General features: G+C 40.5%; 1 protein-coding gene across 2 annotated transcripts in view; it reads left to right on the top strand.

Annotated features, from left to right (window-relative positions):
- Positions 1-2273: 2273 nt before the first annotated feature.
- The window catches only part of NUP35 (nucleoporin 35), a 408778-nt gene continuing 392494 nt past the window's right edge, over positions 2274-18557 (top strand). The window contains exons 1-9 of one of the 2 annotated variants that reach the window (XR_010025031.1): positions 2274-2350; positions 3641-3811; positions 6927-7054; positions 11909-11969; positions 13444-13585; positions 15280-15349; positions 15436-15564; positions 16375-16539; positions 16659-17178. Coding sequence is in view for 1 of the 2 variants with exons in the window: in XM_063116297.1 (XP_062972367.1) it covers positions 2305-2350; positions 3641-3811; positions 6927-7054; positions 11909-11969; positions 13444-13585; positions 15280-15349; positions 15436-15564; positions 16375-16539; positions 16659-16736 (990 nt within the window). In the remaining variant the exon portion in view is untranslated. Of the gene's footprint in view, positions 2351-3640; positions 3812-6926; positions 7055-11908; positions 11970-13443; positions 13586-15279; positions 15350-15435; positions 15565-16374; positions 16540-16658; positions 17269-18557 lie in introns of those variants that run through there. The other variant, XM_063116297.1, reaches the window with a different exon arrangement.

Here is an 18557-nt window from a genome sequence, read left to right as displayed (position 1 = left end):
GGGAGTACTCCACAATCAAAGCAGATTATAAGGTGGAAAACTTCTGAGTCCTTTGCATGCAATTCGCAGTGATTGCACAGTATAACGCTGGTGTGGTAAAGCTCTGTCTTCCACATGCCTCCATGCACGTTTTGTTAAACAGTTAAAACCCCATGTGGGGTGGGAGCTTCACTGATATGGTGGTCGTTGTGCATCTTCAAAGAAAGTGCTGCTGCTGCTGCTACCACCAACCACCATTCCACTTTCTCATGCTCTAGTGACATGGGCTACTTGGCATAATCTAGTGAATGAGGTGGCAATTCAACTAAAGTTATTTCTGCAGCAGTCTTAGTTTATGTCTGGAATATCTTTTATTTATTTTATTATTAATTTCATTTACAGTATCAGGGCAGCTTACAAAAATAAGCTAAATATCACATTAAAAATACAATAAAAGAAGACGCGGATATTAAAAAAAATCAACAACCCCAGCATAAAGCATCAACTGGAAAACGTGACGATCTGGGTAAATAAAAAGTTTTTTAGTTTTTTTAAAAAAAATCTGGAACCGAAAAGAAACCAAAGTGCCAGGCTACATTTAAATTCCAAAGGTCAGATGCCACAACAGGAAAGCTCCTGTCTCGCCACCAGACATCGCACTTATGAAGTAAGCAAAATCATGAGCAAAAGCCTCAGAAACTCCTAGGTGGATTCACATGGGAATTGGCATTTGTCTCTTGACTTTTGCTTTTAGTATGTGTTTTTACATATTCCTGTTATTGTAATGTTTCTGTTGTTAAGAGTAACCAAGGTAAGAGAGTGTTGGAAAGGTGGGAGGGTCTTGTATGTGAGGATTCAAAGGTTATATAAAGGGAGATCTGACAGTGGGGTATGTGTATAGGATTTTAGAAGGGGTAGAGTAGGTATAGGATTTAGGACCAAGCATTGATTAATATTAATAAAACATCTATCTCTTTGTATTTTAAATAAATCTTTGCTTTTGTTTTGTAAAAAAAATAGTACAAACTCCCACGTTAAGTGACTTATTTTATTACCATTATTAAATGTATTTCCTTGGTACTTCTCTTGTAGTGAGCTGAGGGAACCAGGAAGGCATGCTGGATGTCTCTGAAACCCAGAGAGAGAAAGGGCTGAAGTTTGGGTGTCGGTGGGGACAACTGATTCAAGTGAAAGCAGGCATTTGGAACCTGGGCAGAAATGCCAGTCTGCTTTCACTCAGTGGTGCAGTTAGGGCTAGTTCTTGGGTCCAAAGTCCAGGGGCCTGCAGTCAAGAACCCCCCCCCCCCCGCCCCAAATGCTCACTGAGTGGCAGCTGATTCAGGGCAGCAGAAGCAAACTTTCTTTTATTCTTAAAGTCATGGTGGTGCCATGGTTTAAGTGTGTTTAAAGTGGAAAGCTGTACATGGTTCTGAGTATTTCTTATCAGGATTGTTCTAATGTATAAGGAAAGTAGAGGCGGTTTTAAAGAAAGGAATAGCTGGAAAGGGGAGGGAAGAGAAATGTTATCTGTGTGCTTCACGACGGAATACACATGGCTGTCTAAAAGGCCCCTCTCCATAGGGCCATTAAGTTCAGGGTCTAAAATTACCTAGTGTTGGGAAGTTGGAAGGAGGCTCCACCGACCTGCCTCCTTCCAGACATGACCAGAATCGGCAGCCAGCTCCGCCAGCGCCTGGGTAGTGTTGCATTCTGCCCTGTTTTGATTTCAAACGATCAGTGATGATATATTTTAATTTTTCCTCTCTTACTGCAGGAAGGTACTTATAATGTAATTTCTGTTAAGGACTTAGGGTGCAATCGAATGCAAGTTTAGACAGAAAAATGGCCTACATCTCACAGCATGCCCCAGCCAGCCATGCTGAACATGCATAAGATTGCCCCGATAAACACAATCCACATTTCCCCCTACATATGAGTCTGAAAGAGCATGAATGTGTTTTTCTTCTTTCTGAGAAGGCAGAGACGCGGCTACCAAAAAATAAAATAAAAGCTTAAGTAAAAGTCCATGATTTCCTTATTTCCTATGAGCAGCTGTTACTTTTACTACGCAAAGAGATCGTCATGGTAATAAATAAATAAATCCAGCTCGCCATCGAGAAATGACCTGAGAGAGCTCTGCGAGGGAAAAAGACCATAGAGAAAGAGGGCGCACCAGCCTCAACTCTATGGTCGCATCTCTCTCGGAAGTGACGTACTCCCATCACACCGCGGGCAAGAGCAGAGCTTCCGTTATATTTGAAAGTGACGGGGGAGGGGTGCGTTTGAACGCGTGCTTCGTTGGTGCCTCCCCGGCGCGTGGGGCGTATGGCTGCCTTCGGTATGGAGCTGCCGCTGCCTTCCCCCTCTGTGGGTGAGTAGCCCTCTCCGACCCTTCACGGGCTCTTGGCTGGCCTTCCCTTCCCCTTCCCGCCTTGGTCCCGGCGTTCTGTTCTTGCCGCTTCTCCCCCCTCAGGGCTCGGTCAGGTCCGGCGGAGTTCGCGGCCGTTCAACGGCCACCCTCCGGACTCAACGCGTGCGTGCGTGCGGGGGGCGGAGGGCGGGGGAGGAAATTCTAGAACGCGCCAAATGCCCGGAGGGGCGTGGGCGTAACTCCTCCGTTGGGACTTGAGGAGGGAGAGGGCGGGGTCGAGACTCCCTCCAGGTGGGCCATGGCTGTGACGTCAGCGGGAAGGCGAACGCGGAACCCCTGGGCTCTGGGAGGAGGGCAAAAGACTTCGAACGAGCGAGTGGAGGCAGCCGTCAGGAGGGCTCGTCCGGGTTCTTGGCTGAGCGCGTGGGGGCACGTGAACCCCCCCCCCCCCCAGACGTCCTTAAGCCCGTGCAAACGCCTACATCGCCTTCTGTCTGCTTTTCGGCCTGCTTTTTTAGGTATGCCGTTAAGGCGAGGTTGCTCTCCAGCCCAGTTACTCGCACGAACATGTTGCTGGATTGCCTTACTTTTTAAACTCTGCCATCTTTGTCTGCTTTTGCTTGTTTATTTCTCTCTCTTTTGGAATTGCATTTTATTGAAACTGGGTTTAGTGAAGACTGTTTACTTAGTGTATATAGTTTTGTTAATACCTTCGTATTGTTTTTATGCTGTATGTTTCCTCGGGAAGCAATAGGGTCTTGCGAGGTGATTAAGAAATGGATTAAATAAATTTAAGATGTAGTGTGGCATAGGGAATAGCACTGGGCTTGGACCAAAGGGTCTTGGTTTCAAATATCTGCTCAACCATGAAGCTGTGGGTGGCCTTAGGCTAGTCACTACTTCATAGGGGTGTTAAATAAAATGGGGTAGCTTCATTTGTGCTAGTTTTGTCTGCTCCAAAGGGTGCTGCCCACTATTCTTCTAAATTCATGCCTTTATTTGTTTGTATTTATTACATAAATAAGCTATTTAGTATGCAATCCTATGCGTGTTTAGACAGAAAAATATCCTATAACTCCCAGCATGAACCAGCCAGCCATGCTAACTGGGTCATGTTGAGAGTTGTAGGACTTTTTCCCCTGCCTAAACATGCGTAGGATTGCACCCTTAAATGCTTTAGTAGCCTTCATTCATTTTGGCAGTGATTTCTAAAGTTGTGTTACAAGCTAGTTAATGTACTTTGCTTGTGTAGACTTGCTAAGCCATTATGTGAAATGTTTTACAATACAGGTGCTGAACCAATGGCGCTGGGTTCCCCTACCTCTCCAAAGCCAGGTGCTGGTGCTCAATTTTTGCCTGGATTTTTGATGGGTGATTTACCAACTCCTGTGACACCACAACCTCGCTCCTTAAGTGGTCCTTCGGTTGGTGTAATGGAAATGAGATCTCCAATGCTTGCTGGTAAACTGGTTTTGAACTAAGACTGGTATTGGGGTGGTAGGGGGTGAGTGTCTGCTCAGGTCACAGTTTGAATTAAGCTGGGAGTCCTCCAGTTTTACTACAAACTAAATCCATCATTACATGAGCAGATGTCCGCTTATGTAACTGCAGTTTCACTTCCTCTCCTCCCCTGCACCCTAAATCTGCTTCAGAGTTTCCCCAAACCCTTTTGAGCAGATTTGGGGGACTGCAGGTGAGAGAGGGAACTTGTTACCCGCAGAGGTGTCCATTCTGCTCGCTGAAGGACACAGTTTGATATAACCTATGGGACTCTTCAAGCATACCTGTGATGACCTGTACAGCAGTGAACTAAGTTAGATCTATGTTTTAGCCTGAAGGATACAAGACAAAATGGAATGCTATCTTCGCATGTTTTCCTGTCTTGACCGTAGGGATGCGACCCTCATATGCTAGCAAATTAAAAGAGCAACATGGATAGAAAGAAGAAAAAGAAATTAGCTCCTCTTGATTCTTTGGACTTGTTCCTACTTGTGACTTGTTCCTACTCATTTTGATAGCAGCTGGCTGCATATTGCTTTTATACAAACTGATTTGGGGTTACCCTTCTCTTTTGGGAACAAGAGAGATTCTTGGAAATCTTTCAGTGATGTAGTTTCCAGAAATTTCTCAGATTTCCTAAATCAATTAAGATCTGGTTCAGCACGTTTGGCTTGTATTTAGAAAGCAAAGCTAAAACAAAGTAAGGCTTTAATGTAATGTGCTGTATAAATATATAAAAGTTTTTCCAACAGCCAAGGGTATTTGAATTGAAATATTTGATCAAGGGGAAAAATCAGCTCTTTGTTGTTTAAAATTTAAAAAGAGAGAGAAGCTCCTGTTGGCAATGGTATGCCTGCCCAGCTGCTCAAATGCCCTTTAAAATGTTTATCTCCAGACAACTTTTGTTTCAGGATTACTGAAAAGTCTTCACACTCCTTTTAGAATGTCAAAAGAGCAGTGTGTTTATATTTGCTGTATAATGTATGCATGCTTCTTGTGGATAGTCACCCAACAACTTCGAAATTGGCCAATTTCACTGGTAGACTATCAGAATATAATGCATGGTTTTTTTTAATGGAAAATATAGAAGTATTTATTTTCTAGAGGCTGTTATCAATTCACCAGCAAACACATTGTATTTCTAGCCATAGATTCTATTTACAAAATTGGTTTAAGTGAATGTGATTGAGAATGTATGGCCCTGAAACTCCCATCAGCCCTACCCATCAGAGCCAGTGGTGAAGGGTTGCAGTCCACCGACATCTGGAGGGTCACATGATCCCTGTTGCTGCAGTATAGGTTTGATTTTTGGCACAGAATCTGAGCTTGGTTATGTTATGCAGATTGCCCCAGTATGTTAACTTTCCTGTTTATGCAAATTTGAACTCACACACTGGATCTTGAGAGAGTACCAAGGATAACAAAATATGACAGGCTTGTTGATTAAAAACACTGCACTTAGTTGTGGTTACCTTAAAAGATTATATGCAAAACACATTTACACAGAATTATGGGGATCAAAAATATATTCAAATATACCTGTTTCATGTGCACTTGTTCAATGCATAAGGGCACAATTCCTGAAGGAAACATTCTATTGTGCATGTGGGGACTTCTGATCTTCTATGGAAAGTGGTTGATCCTTTTCAAATCCAGAGAGCGGGCTGCTTTATTTTATTGAAAACGGTTTTGTATCACTCTTAGATTTTAGGGCAGCATAGTGTAAAACAAATATAAAAAGCACAAGCAAGAAAACTGCAGATTAAACTTTAAAACTTGCTTGATTAAATTAACAATATCTGTTAAAATTCCTGAGAAAACAAAAGTATAATTTCACAGTGCCTCAATGATCGCAATGTTGCTGTCAGATGAACTTCTTTGTGGACATCATTCCATAACCGTGGTATCACTGCTGACAGAGCCCTCCCTTTTAGCTATGTTCATACCTCTTTGGAAGTATATGAACAAGTGCTGTAGCAGATGATCTTAAAGAACCGGCTGGTTGATATGAGTAGTGTCCAATGTTAGTTCTACTTAGAGCAGTCCCATTGAAATGAATGGGACTGAAGTTACTTGTGACCTCTTCAGAGTATAATTATCTGCTTGCCTGGGTTTGCACAAAGATGCTGCTGTCTAAAATTTATTTATTGGTTAGCTACATTTCTGTGCCACCCTATAGTGAAAGCTGTCTGGGTGCTTTTAGACTAACAGAGCATACATTCAGCAGTATCCAGTACTTCGGGTTTGCTTCCACTTGTTCCGTTGTACCAGTGGGTCCAATTGCTAGTACAATGGAGAGTTAGTGCTGTGAGCTCTGCTGACTTAGCCTCTTCTGGCAACACGTGTTTCTGCCCTTCTGGCATGCCAGCAGTGTAGGATACTGCTCCTTGTATGCCGGTGTAACTTTTTGAGTAGTGGCACCTTTAAACTATGGAAGCATTAGGTGAAATTACTGCTTTGCAGTCAAATCGGTAATCTTGAGCAAATTAGTAATCCTGAGCAATGACACTTTAATGTTGGTTCTCTAGTATATAAAGTGGCAGTACTATGCGTGAGTGAAATTCAGATTGAGGAATAGCTAGCATACTCTAAAGTGCTTTTCCTGAGATACTTGGAGAACCACCTTATGCATGTTTACTAGGAGTAAGTCTCATTGTGTTCAAGGGGGTAAGTGTGTTAAGGATTGCAGCCACAATCCCATCTAGTCTGTTAGCTAAACATTTGTCAGATAACTTTCCTAGCTTGTTCTTCATCTCAGCTGTAAAAGCCAGGCTTATACTGCAGTTCTCAAAACTAGATACAGCTGATGATTTGCCATTGTTCTTAGTGAATCGGTATTGGATAGACATTTGCACCATTCTTTCACAGAGTTACAGAACCTCAAGCATGTAAGCACAACTGAGAGTTGTGGTTTACTTCTGCTCACAGCTCAATACATAAAATGGGAATTCTCTAAAAGATAACTAACAGTTGATTATTAGAAAGATGTGGCACATTTAGTTTTGCAAGATAACAAGATGTTGGTGTAACAAGGTGTTGATGAACAGCTTTTAATGTTATGCTGCATTTCACTTAGGTGGATCTCCTCCACAGCCAGTAGTTCCAACGCACAAAGATAAAGGTGGTGCTCCACCAGTTAGAAGTATATATGATGACGTAGCTAGCCCAGGTCTTGGATCAACACCCCTGACTTCAAGAAGGCCAGTAAGTGACCCTAAAACTCTTTGCAAAGTTAAACTGAAAGTTGCATATGGTAAATAATTCTCTTCCTTTCTAGATTAGTAAGTAACCGTACCAGCTGTTGCTAGATTTATTTACCCACACACACACTTTTTAAAAAAATAGCTAGGGAGGATGGAAGTTCTAGTCCAAAACACCTAATTTTGGATAGTAATAAAAATAGCAATAAATTGTCTTGGATTCTGTAACAATAAAGCTGTGATCATCACTGTGACCACCTATGTTTCTTTTTTTAAAATAGACAGTGAGGTTTGGGCTTATAGAACTCGTTGCCAAAACTTTTAGTTTCCCAGGTATACCACACCATTAGGGAATGTTGCCTCAATTATTAAGCATTTAACTGCTGCCACCAACATAAATCCTCTGTAGCTAAAAGTAACACAGTAGTTTAGCCCTATAGCATGGGTATAGAATTGATACCATCACTTTATTTATTTATTACATTTCTATACCATCCAATAGCCAAAGCTCCCTGCGCAGATCACATAAATGAAAACCAGAAATACTGCATGAAATGCGATGTAAAATATAAAACTACAGTTTAAAGTACAACCAGAGTGCAATCTAGCAGCAGTGCAGAGAACTAAAATGCAATAGCAGATTTAAACAAGCTAAAAGACAAATGCTAAAATGCCCGAGAAAATAAAAAGATTTTCACCACTCTTTTGGAAGTTCATTCCACAACTGGGGTGCCACAGCAGAAACATCCCTTTTTCTGATAGCCACTTGCCCTAGTTCTTTTGGCAGGGGTTCCTGGATAAGGACTGCTGAAAGGGATCTTAGGGTCTGGACACATACATATGGCAGGAGACTATTCTTTAGTAGGGATGTGCTCCTCTTCTAATCGAACCGGCGAATTAGAAGCAGAGTGGGGGGCTTCGCCTGCCCTTAAGGCGGAGGCGAAGAGGATTGGGGGGCCGGCGGAGCGTGGCGAAGAGGATCGAGGTGAAGGCGGATCCTTCGCCTCGATCCGGAGCTCCGCCGGAAAGGTAAGTGGGGTTTACCGGGCCCTGCCGCTGTCGCCCATGTGGAGCGGGGGGTACGTGCACACCCCTATTCTTTAGGTATCCTGGCCCCAAGCCATTTAGGGCTTTGAATGTTAATACCAGCACTACAAATCAGGCCTAGACATGGATTGGCAGCCAGTGCAGCTGGAAAAGTACTGGCATGTCACATTGACCAATTCCCATTAACAATCTCACTAACCTGTTTTGGGCCAGCTGAAGTTTCGGTACTGTTTTCAAAGGCAGCCCACCTATCATGCATTGCAGTAATCCAGATGAGAGTTTGTCAGGGCATGGATAACTATAGCTAGGCGATCTCTGTCCAGATTAGGTGTAGTTGGTATATCAGGTGTTCAGCGCCACCGAGTTTACTTGTACCTCAAGTAACAGTTCTGAGTCTAAGAGCATCCCCTAAACTACGAATCTGATCATTTAGGGGAGTGTAACCCCCTCCAGAACAACTGCACTTGAGTGCAATCCTGCTTGAGACAACCTTTCAAGATTAACAACATTGAGTTCTTCATTAAAGGAATTATTTACAAAAGGGAATAAACTATCACTCTTTGAATAGGTTAAAATTGCCTAAATGTATTTAAATTAAACATGCCTGGTTACCATTCCTACTATGGAGCAGAGCCTTCTCCTGCTAAATTAAGCTCTCAGTAGCTTTCCCCTCCTGCCAGATTTCCCTCAACTACAGCCCAGTCAATCACTCATAACTAGGAACAGATGCTGTAGAGCAGTCTTTCTCTGCCTCCAGCTGTTCCTGTTGCTTCTATTTTCCAGCATGATTCAGTTTCAAGGACTCTTGCTCAAGTTCCCTCTGGTCAGACCTCTTCCTGAAGCCTTCTGGTGCTGCAGTCTGCTGCCTGCTATAAGCTTCACCACAACCTCACAGCATGACTTCCTGTTCCCCTCAGCAATCTGCTCCAGTATTCTGATCTTCTAGTAGGGGCTTGTTCTTTTATCAGCTCTGAGCTCTGCTTTCCTCACCCACAAGCTTCCTTTCATCAGGCTACCAACTTACTTTTCCCAACTCCTCTGACATTTTTTCAAATCTCCTGTCCAGAGCCTCTGACCAATAATGTTCTTTATGGACTTTCTAGCTACAGTTCATTTGCTTGACTCACCCTGTGCAATTTTTAATCTTAGACATTTTAAAACTGTCAACCTCAGGCCTCCCTTCCATAGTAACTGTGATAACTCCCCTTTGGGTCTCCTTTATTTCTCTCTATAATAAAAGGATCTTAACTATGGGACAAGTCATCAGAATGCTGCTCACTGATCCTGTGACTTACTGACCCTTTTTGGCCTCACAGCAGCCAGTCCAGCACTCTATTCACCCTTCCTTCAATGCTGCCACCATATAACACTATGCCTTACCTCAGGTACTTTAAGAATCCAATCCAATTTATGAAGCAGTATAATACTTATTTAACATTAAGTAAGTTTATACAGTTTACAAAGCTTATGATTTCATTTATCACACTATTTGTTCGTTTCAATACAATTTCATAGGTAACCCTGCTTACGCTACTCACTAACCTACGCTATCGCCTACCATTTACTCTGTTCCCAAAATAATAAAATATGTGGTTCCTACTCTGTTCTAGACCCTTTCGCAGACAAACCCAGACGCTCCCTTCCTCTCTCCACATGCAACACTCAACTGCTCTTCCCCCACTCCTCCCTCTCACTGCTAGCTGCCAATCCAAACCTTTGAACCACCAGCCAATCAGCATTCACTTCACATTCTATTCACTCACTCTCTCTCCCTGCAGAACCAGTCACTTACCAGCCTTCTATTCGAAGTCCAAATAGCACTTACATCCTAAATAGCAACAATCATTAAAACATTACAAATACTTAGATCATACATAATTGGCAATAAACAGTAAAACATCACAGTAACCATAACCAAGGCAGACACTGCTGTCCTATGTTCATTAATATAGTACCAATAACAAGGTTCTGGCAAAGCGCATTTTCTGGGGCCTCTGGAAAGTGTGTAATTCCCACAGCCACTCAAAGGCTTGCGTGGCCTAGCTCCTTCAAGTGGGGTCGCGCAAGTGGGGAGCTTGTGGAGCATGCCACGGCTGAACTCCCAAACCCTAGTTTCTTCGCAACTTGCCTGAAATTGCATATATCTGGTAAAGTGCAAGTTATACCTAAGTTACAATCTCTGCCATGACACTTGCTACAGCTATGTGAAGGGAGCCACAAATGCACTTGGCCATAGAAAGCACTCTTCTTATTCTGTTGAGAGTTTCTGTCCTTCTCCAGAGTATAGTGAAGAACAATGACATGATGTCTTTCTGAACCTTGGAAAAAATACTAGAAAGTAGTGAGAGATCTTGGGGAATTTAGAGCAGCTTTTCCCAACTTGGTGCTCTCCAGACGTGATACACTACAACTATAATTCCCAGCCAATGGCCATGCTGGCTAGGGATTATAGGAGTTGCAGTCCAACACATCTAGAGGGTACCAGTTTGGGGAAGGCTGACTTTGAGTGTATCTAAGTATCCCATCAGGTAGAGTCCCTGCTTGGAGCTGGGAAGAAGTGTAGGGTCTTGCATCAGAAGTCATGCTGGGCCTTGGTGTCACAAAGATGTGACCCCACTCTTCTCCTTTGGGGATGGGCAACGTTAGTGGTAAACATACATTTTGGCTGGCTACTAAGTCCAGACAAAATCTGCAGGCCCCTGGTTATGTTGAAATCTCTTAAAGACTGAGGTCATGCACTCTATTGTAAGCAATATTTTAATTCTTAATAATTGGAAAATTAACTGAAAGGTCTTAAGGTGTGGACATCTTTTTTTTTATTAAGTTACTAGCAAAATACTTGTAGCTTACTGCTTTTTAAAAAGCTAAAGGATATAAATGCCAACCATACTTAAATATCTATTCTGATCTCTACAATATCTATTCTGGCTATTTTAGAAAGAGTGAAAACAGAAATTTACAGTAGGTTAGATCAAGAGTCAAGGAAGCACAAACAGCCCTGTAACATTACTGCCCTCATACTTTTTATTTCTTAAAATCTAAATACTAGAAAATTAAGTCTGAAGTACTGAGCAATAACACAAGATTTCTGGGCCATTATGGCTTACGTTTATTAATTGAAATGCTTTGTTATGCATATTCTAAAATACTTAGCGAACTACACATCAGTTCATATTTTGTTTACTCAGGTGCTGGGACAATGTAGTTATTTGATACTAGGCCACAGCTTGGTGGTTGAAAATAGGGAGTAAGATGGATTTGCACTAGAATCCCTGTATTGTTTGAAAAAAATATACCTGTTTAAGTAGCTTAAATATTTTATTCCAATCTGATAGCTTTATTTTATTTTACTCACAAATAATAAACTGGACTATTGTCTGCTTTGTTATTGAAGTCAGTATTTGTATTCAGAGGGAGACAGTTGTAGGCTGGTATATTCAACTGCTTCCCTTTGCTGGCTGAGCCTTGGCTGCATATGTCACAGTACTGCAGAAGAACAGAGCTTCAACTGTGTCTGGGCATGGCTGTCAAACAGTCAGAGATATAAAATGGGTATTTGGTCGTTCAAAAAAAGTGGCCCGTAAGTAGCATAATTTTGCTTCTGTTTAATCTTTTGAGTAGTCAGTTCAGTTGTATCTAGCAAGGACTGGGAGACCTCCACTTCTTTCATAGCAATGTGGTAGTCTTATGTGTATTGAAGCTGTGCAAATGTTGCACTGCCTGGCTTTACTGTTGAAATGTTGTTTTTACATTTTGAAGAATTGTAACTTTCCAAACACAATTTCAGACTAACTTTTGTGCTATTATGCAGGCCAGTTTTTCTGTAACACAGAGTCCAGTTTCTGGATGCATGCCAGCAACCCCTGGAACAGGTAGGACATCTCATCAGACTTGTTCTGGTTCATAAAGTTCTATGCCATGTTAGCCTTATGCTGGTTTTATATGTGAAGCAAGAGGTTGAACTGACTAAAATACAATTGCAGGCTAATGTGTGTGAATCACTCTACTGGCCCTCTGCTTCTAGACTGAAACCAGTAGGAAATAAGTAGCAAACTTGCTGCCATGGTGCATGGTACAGGTTTTTCTTAGAGACACAGTACTCTTCAATGTTAGGGCGTAAACCTATCGGATTCGCCCTGAGTACTTGTAAACCTTCAAGCAGAGCGGGAGGCACAGCGCCTCAACCCATCTAGCTAAGGTGTTGGGGGAGCAGGAGGGAGGGAGGCTGGGGATAGCTCGTCTCTGCCCAGTGGCATGTCCCTTTTCTCTCTGAACTTGCATTTCCAAACTTGTAGAGGCAGCTGCTGTGGTTCTCTCTGTGCCAACTGCAAGGAGCTCAGACTCCTGGATCTGAGGTCTGAGTGCTGTCCGGGAATCTCAAAATGCTATTTAGGGGTCATAGGATTGCTCTCTCTGTGACTTTATTTCCTTTCCAAATGCTTATTCAAATCTTGCCTCTGGGTGAAATAAACAGAAGTATGATCTACTTATTTTGTCTATGGGTCATCTCATTTGCTATGTGCTGATTGATGCATATCTCCAGTTGGAAGAACGTCAACATCAAAATCATTTAGAACTTCTGAATTAAAAGCCTGTTTTATATTTCTAGCATAACAGCCATCTTTCTCCTTTTAAGCCTTTATGTTCGTTTGGATATACTTTTTCCATCATAAGTAGTTGTCCAAACTGTTTGCGTGGATGCATTAGCAATCCATTGCATGCGCTCAAGACCATTCTGCTTCTAAAACTGAAAGGTAGATTGTTTCTTCCACGGTTGGAGCTGGCTGTGGCAAAAATAGCAAGGGTTCTAGTTATGCATCTAGTTCTTGCCTTCATGTGTATCTAAGTTGTTTGTATTAATGCCACAAACTTGTATAGTTATAGCAAAATGTTTGCTATAATCAGAGGCAGTAGTTCTGCTGCTCCTCTCAGGGCGTGAAAGGGATGACGGCAACATTCTAGCTACAGTTTTAGGTTACCAGTCTCTTGAATATCATTCTTTGGGAGTTCTCTCTAGCAGATAAATGACTAATTATAGTTTGGCTCTATCTTAACAGAAGTTGAAAAAGATTGGCAGTTAAGATAGCTGACTTGACCTTCATAGAATGTTTAGTCACGGCGGGAGCTCAAATTGTTTTACTGGCCTTGAAAGCATACCATCAGCAGCAGTTCTCTACTTTTCTTTCTGCAGTTCTGACATATCTGTGAATTTAATGAGTATGAATTCAAGATGTTACTTAAAATCTAGTGTTAATGCATGGTGTCTGCTTTTTGTTTCAGATTATAATGCCTAGTTCAATTTTAACTACAGTGCCATTTAAGGAACATCTTATTGCAATTTGACAGGTGCAAGTATATTCAGTCCAGCAAGTCTTGCACAACCCAGGAAGACCACAATGTCTCCAGCTCAGCTAGATCCATTCTATACTCAAGGAGATGCTCTAACATCAGATGATCATCTTGACGACACTTGGATAACAGTATTTGGGTAAGTGATCTGCCGTTATATCATGCTAAGAGGTAGCGAAGTTGCCAGAGATGAGCATGTGTACACACATTTAAACATGAGTCTTAAGCTTGCATGTGATTTTCAATGCATGGGCATAAGCTCTGTAGGGGATTTAAATGAAGTTTGTAAAATATAAAGGATAAAATGCAAACATTGTGAGGGAATAGAACGGCAATATTTTTTATTTAGTTTGGGTTTAGGATGTTATGGGATTACATTTTTGTCTGTGTGCTAGTCAGTTTCAGCAAGAAGTTTAACACTTCAGAAGTCAAAAGTTTAGTTAGAATGTAGAGATCAGCAAGTTGTGCTCAAAAAGTGGGAGATCATAAAATTTAACAAAAGGTCAGAAGAAGAGAGGGGAAAGTTCTTAACGTAGGAAACAGAAACTTTGTTTATAGAAATGAACAAGAAACTATCCTTCTATTTGGTTGGAGTTGGGTAGAGAAAACCCTTTGTTGTTTTTTTAGAAGATGCAAGCCAAAGGCAGAGAGAGAGAGTGTGTGTGTTAAATTAAGAGAGGGAAGAAGGAAGGAAAGAAGACCAGAGTCCTAGAGGAAAGAAATAGAGCTGCTGGAACTGGAGAATAGGTTGAGAGATCTGGACCAATGAAATTAAGATATTGTTTGGAAAAGGGACCTAGATAAAATAGTCTAGTTATATTAGCTAGGTGTGTTTATTCATGGTTTGTTTTTATTACCTTATTGCTCATCTGGTTTTTGCATGTGGTGTGTGGGCATCCATTAATATTTAAAACTTATCTATTGACACTTTTCTTCAGTAAAACTTAAACTTCGTTATCTGAATCCTTGTTGCTCCTTTTCGGAGGGGTGGGAAGGGGGTTACCCACTCAACAACTAATAGCCAATCCCTACACTGTCTAAGTAGGTACCTGACTTCCAGAGAATTTTGAGGGTGGTTTGGTGGGAGCAACAAGAGAAATAAAGACTTCCACCTGGTGGCTGTGGAAAAGGCCACAAGAATGGAAGGACAAAAAGGAATATGGACACATTATTTTGCTTGTTTCCCATTTTCATTTACAGAGCAGGTTGTTGCTGGTCCGTGACAAGGGTACATGTTCATTTCTGCTGTCTGTGTGTGTATGTTCAATTTGTGTGGCCTTTGTTGAAATCCCTTAAGTTGTGAAATCAGTGGTTGGTCTTGGGTGTCAGTGTTACTTTATTTTATATTTAGGATATATTTAGGATAATTATACATGGCATTTCAACAAAGTTATCAAAACAGTTTACAGAGTAAAATGTAATGAAATCATTCTAAACATCTCATGTTAACTCCAAATTTGCCGCTACATCTGCACTCCTGAACGGTACATTAAAATGCCACGTGACATCCTGATCCACAATCAACGTTAAATGGAAATATTTGGATTTTAATATTCTAGTACTTTGGCTAAACTGTGTTTTGATCTGAAAGTCAGTCTTTCATATGCAGTCATCTCAGTCAAGAAGGCTGCCTAAAGTGTAGGGATAACAAAAGGGTAACAAGACTGACAGCATTTGATTATCACTGACTTCCACTTGATACATGGTACACACCTCTGTGCACATTACAATGGCGTAATGTTAGAGGAGTTAAGACAGACTGAATATTGAGAGCTTAAATTTTATTTCTCATCCTTAAGTGATGATGTGAGTCTTTCTTAATTGATCTTACAGGTTTCCTCAAGCATCTGCTTCATATATCCTCCTACAGTTTGCACAGTATGGAAACATATTGAAGCATGTGGTGAGTCTAGATTTGTGGATTTTTCTAAAAGCAAAAGCAGCCCAGCTTGGCTTCTAAGTCCTACTCCTTCTCCCTACCCTGTACAGATGTCTAACACAGGAAACTGGATGCATATTCGCTATCAGTCAAAGCTGCAGGCCAGAAAAGCCTTGAGCAAAGATGGAAGAATTTTTGGTGAATCTATCATGATTGGAGTGAAACCTTGCATAGATAAAGTGAGTTGACATTATATGGTGTTTCAAACATGTGGAGTAAATATGTATTTTTTAAAAAAAAGTTTTGTGAATGCCTTACAGTCATCATCAGAATAGAGAGGCTACCTTGATCGTGTTTGAGATAGGTTCTTTTCAATAGCAGCACCTTGATGGTAGAACTTTATCCTGTGAGATTGGCTCTTTTCTTTCTCTGCTTTAGATGGGCAGTAAAGACTGTTCTGCTAGGCTTTTAATAGTTTGCTTCCATTCCATTAACCATTTTGTGGTTAAGCAGCATGGTTTAGCATGTTGTCTGAAAGGGAGCAATAAGGCGATAAAATAGATTATTATCAATTCAGGACATAGTATTGAAAATATATTATTCCAAAAAACTCTGCATTGTTACAAAGAAATTTAACCTTTACAGCACAATTCTATGTCTACTAAGAAGTAAGCACCCACTGAGTTCAGTAGGACTTTCTCCCAGGTAAGTAAGTATAGGATTTTAGCCTTAGTCAGTCAACATCAGAAAGAACACGTGGATACAAGTAATTGAGCCTAATTTCTACTATTTCTGCATTTCATTTATCTCGGCTATGCCTGCATTTAGTAGCTGATTCCAGTTAGGCACAGCCTGATAATCAGACAAGTTCTAATAATCAAATATTAGGAGCAAAGGCTATTATATACTTGTTCTTCATTGAGAAGAAATAGTCTCTCATGCTATGTGTAGTGAAGAAATAACAATATTCTGTTAGGCTTCTTAAAAGTTAATTGGGTTCAGATAGCTTTAATACTGCTTTTTAACGTGAATATTTGATCTATTTGTAGAGTGTGATGGAAAACATAGATAGAGGCTCTGCATCATCCCAATCTTCAGTCTTCACACCGCCAATGAAAACATTAGGTACACCAATGCAGCCTTCAAGTACTCCGAGAATCTCCACTATGAGACCTCTTGCTACAGCATATAAAGCTTCAACTAGTGACTACCAGGTATTTTGAAAGAACATAATGAAGAAAAAGTTAGTCATCTTGATACTGGAGAAAATGAATTCATATGCCTTCATAAGTCATAAATCTGCTATTGATAATGTGTTTTGTCTCTCTTGTAGGTGGTTTCGGACAGACAGACTCCAAGGAAAGATGAAAGCATTGTTTCCAAAGCTCTGGAATACATGTTTGGCTGGTAGTTAAGAGGAACTACAATAAACTTGGCTAGAGCTAGTAGCATCCTGCCAATGCCTCTGGTTAGTTGTATAACCATAGTAGCATTTCAGACATCAGCTCTACCTTCTAAAAAGAATTTGGCAGACATGTTATTTGCACTTTACCAGTGGCTGGATTTACACTTGACTTTAAGATGTTGAACTGTTGTAATCAATGTTCAGTAGTCTATCTTCTGTAGTAATTTCATGATTAAGTAACAATTGATTTGCATATGACACATTAATTTCGGTTTCAGGACATGGTAACACTGTTTATAGTTTCCCAGTAGTATGATTCCCTTCCTACTTCTGGAAAGATAGTATTCTTTGCTGCAGGATAAATATATACATTATTGTATAAAGAGACTAGGATAGGTTTTGTCAATTTTAAACCAAATATTTCAATTAGAATTCTGTTACATAATCAGTGTTTATATAAATTCTGGACAGGTTGATTATAAATCTACAGCTGTCCAAAATCTTTTTTATCTTTCTTAATAAAAGTTGTGATGCAATAGATTTGTGAGCTGATCGTGGTTTGTGTAAACCATTCAAATACACTACAGCTTTATACAAATGCCATTGCTCATGCATCTATGCAACCTATGTGTATAGGGGCACACTTAGTTGCGTAGATGCTCTGACGAGAAGTGTACAGTGAAACAGTTTCATTTGAAAGTTGGCAAGTATACAAACAAATTTAATTCTGACATTTAGTCTTAACAGCTAAAATTCTCCCTCCAGATTCTTTGCTACAATATGGCCTAAATGCTACTTTTTCATTAAAACTTTACCTAACTTCCAGATGCTGCAATTGGAGCAGTTATGCCCATGAGCTGAATTTCATTTATATAAATATTTTTATCTTGGCTTTCAATCATGGAGGATAATCAAACAATATAGCAGTGGTTCCCAATTAGCTAAGTACTGCGGACACCTTGTTTTTCAAATGCCAAGCCATGGACCCCCTACTTCTGAATTTTTTTGTTATCTCTATGTGAAGCAATTTTTTTTGAAGAAAATTAGGGGTAGCCCCAATAAGCAAAGGATTTTAGGTATACTAAAAGACCATAAAATTTGTGATATTACCATGCAAAAATCACAATGATTTAGTTAGGAATATAAAGACTAATTTAATTTTACTAATGTCTAGTTCTTGCAGCTACTAAACCTAAATGTGATGGGAGAAATCATGCCTCTTTTTGTCCCGAACAATCCCTTTCACATCTAGTTCAGTATTTCCTACTTTTAATCCCAAATCTTGATCAACATCGAGCTGAACATCTATGCTTGTTCTTCATATAACAAAATGTTGAAAATGTTTGTTCACAAAGATATGTGGAACAAAAGGGGGAAGTAGATGTTTCAAAGCTTTTCCACCTCACTTCTTATAATCAGGAAAAACTTTCACCCAGAATTGGTCTAGTCTATATTCTTTGAAAAGTGATTTCAATGAACCATAACAAGTCACGTCAACAAGTGCATCTTGCTCTTCCGCAGATTGTTAGTTGTTAGTTGTACATCACAACCAAAAGGATTCCTTCTCCATGAGTTTTCAGGATTAGGTGCAGGGAAGTAATTTCTGAAGCTAGTCGCTAAATCACACAGGTGCTCAGTGATGTTATATTTTACTTCTGGTCGGAATTTGTCGTCAGTGGATTCCAAAAATGAATGGTGAATATGTGAATGGTGCCATGGACCCCCTGGGTGGGTTATGCGGACCCCCAATTGGGAACCACTGCAATATAGAATTACAAAAATCATACTGAATTTTGAACTTGAACTATTCTGTTCTTGGACCATCTT

Source organism: Elgaria multicarinata, chromosome 2 (assembly GCF_023053635.1).
Source record: "Elgaria multicarinata webbii isolate HBS135686 ecotype San Diego chromosome 2, rElgMul1.1.pri, whole genome shotgun sequence".
In the NCBI taxonomy this organism is placed as follows: Eukaryota; Metazoa; Chordata; class Lepidosauria; order Squamata; family Anguidae; genus Elgaria; species Elgaria multicarinata.
This window is presented reverse-complemented; position numbering and strand designations above follow the sequence as displayed.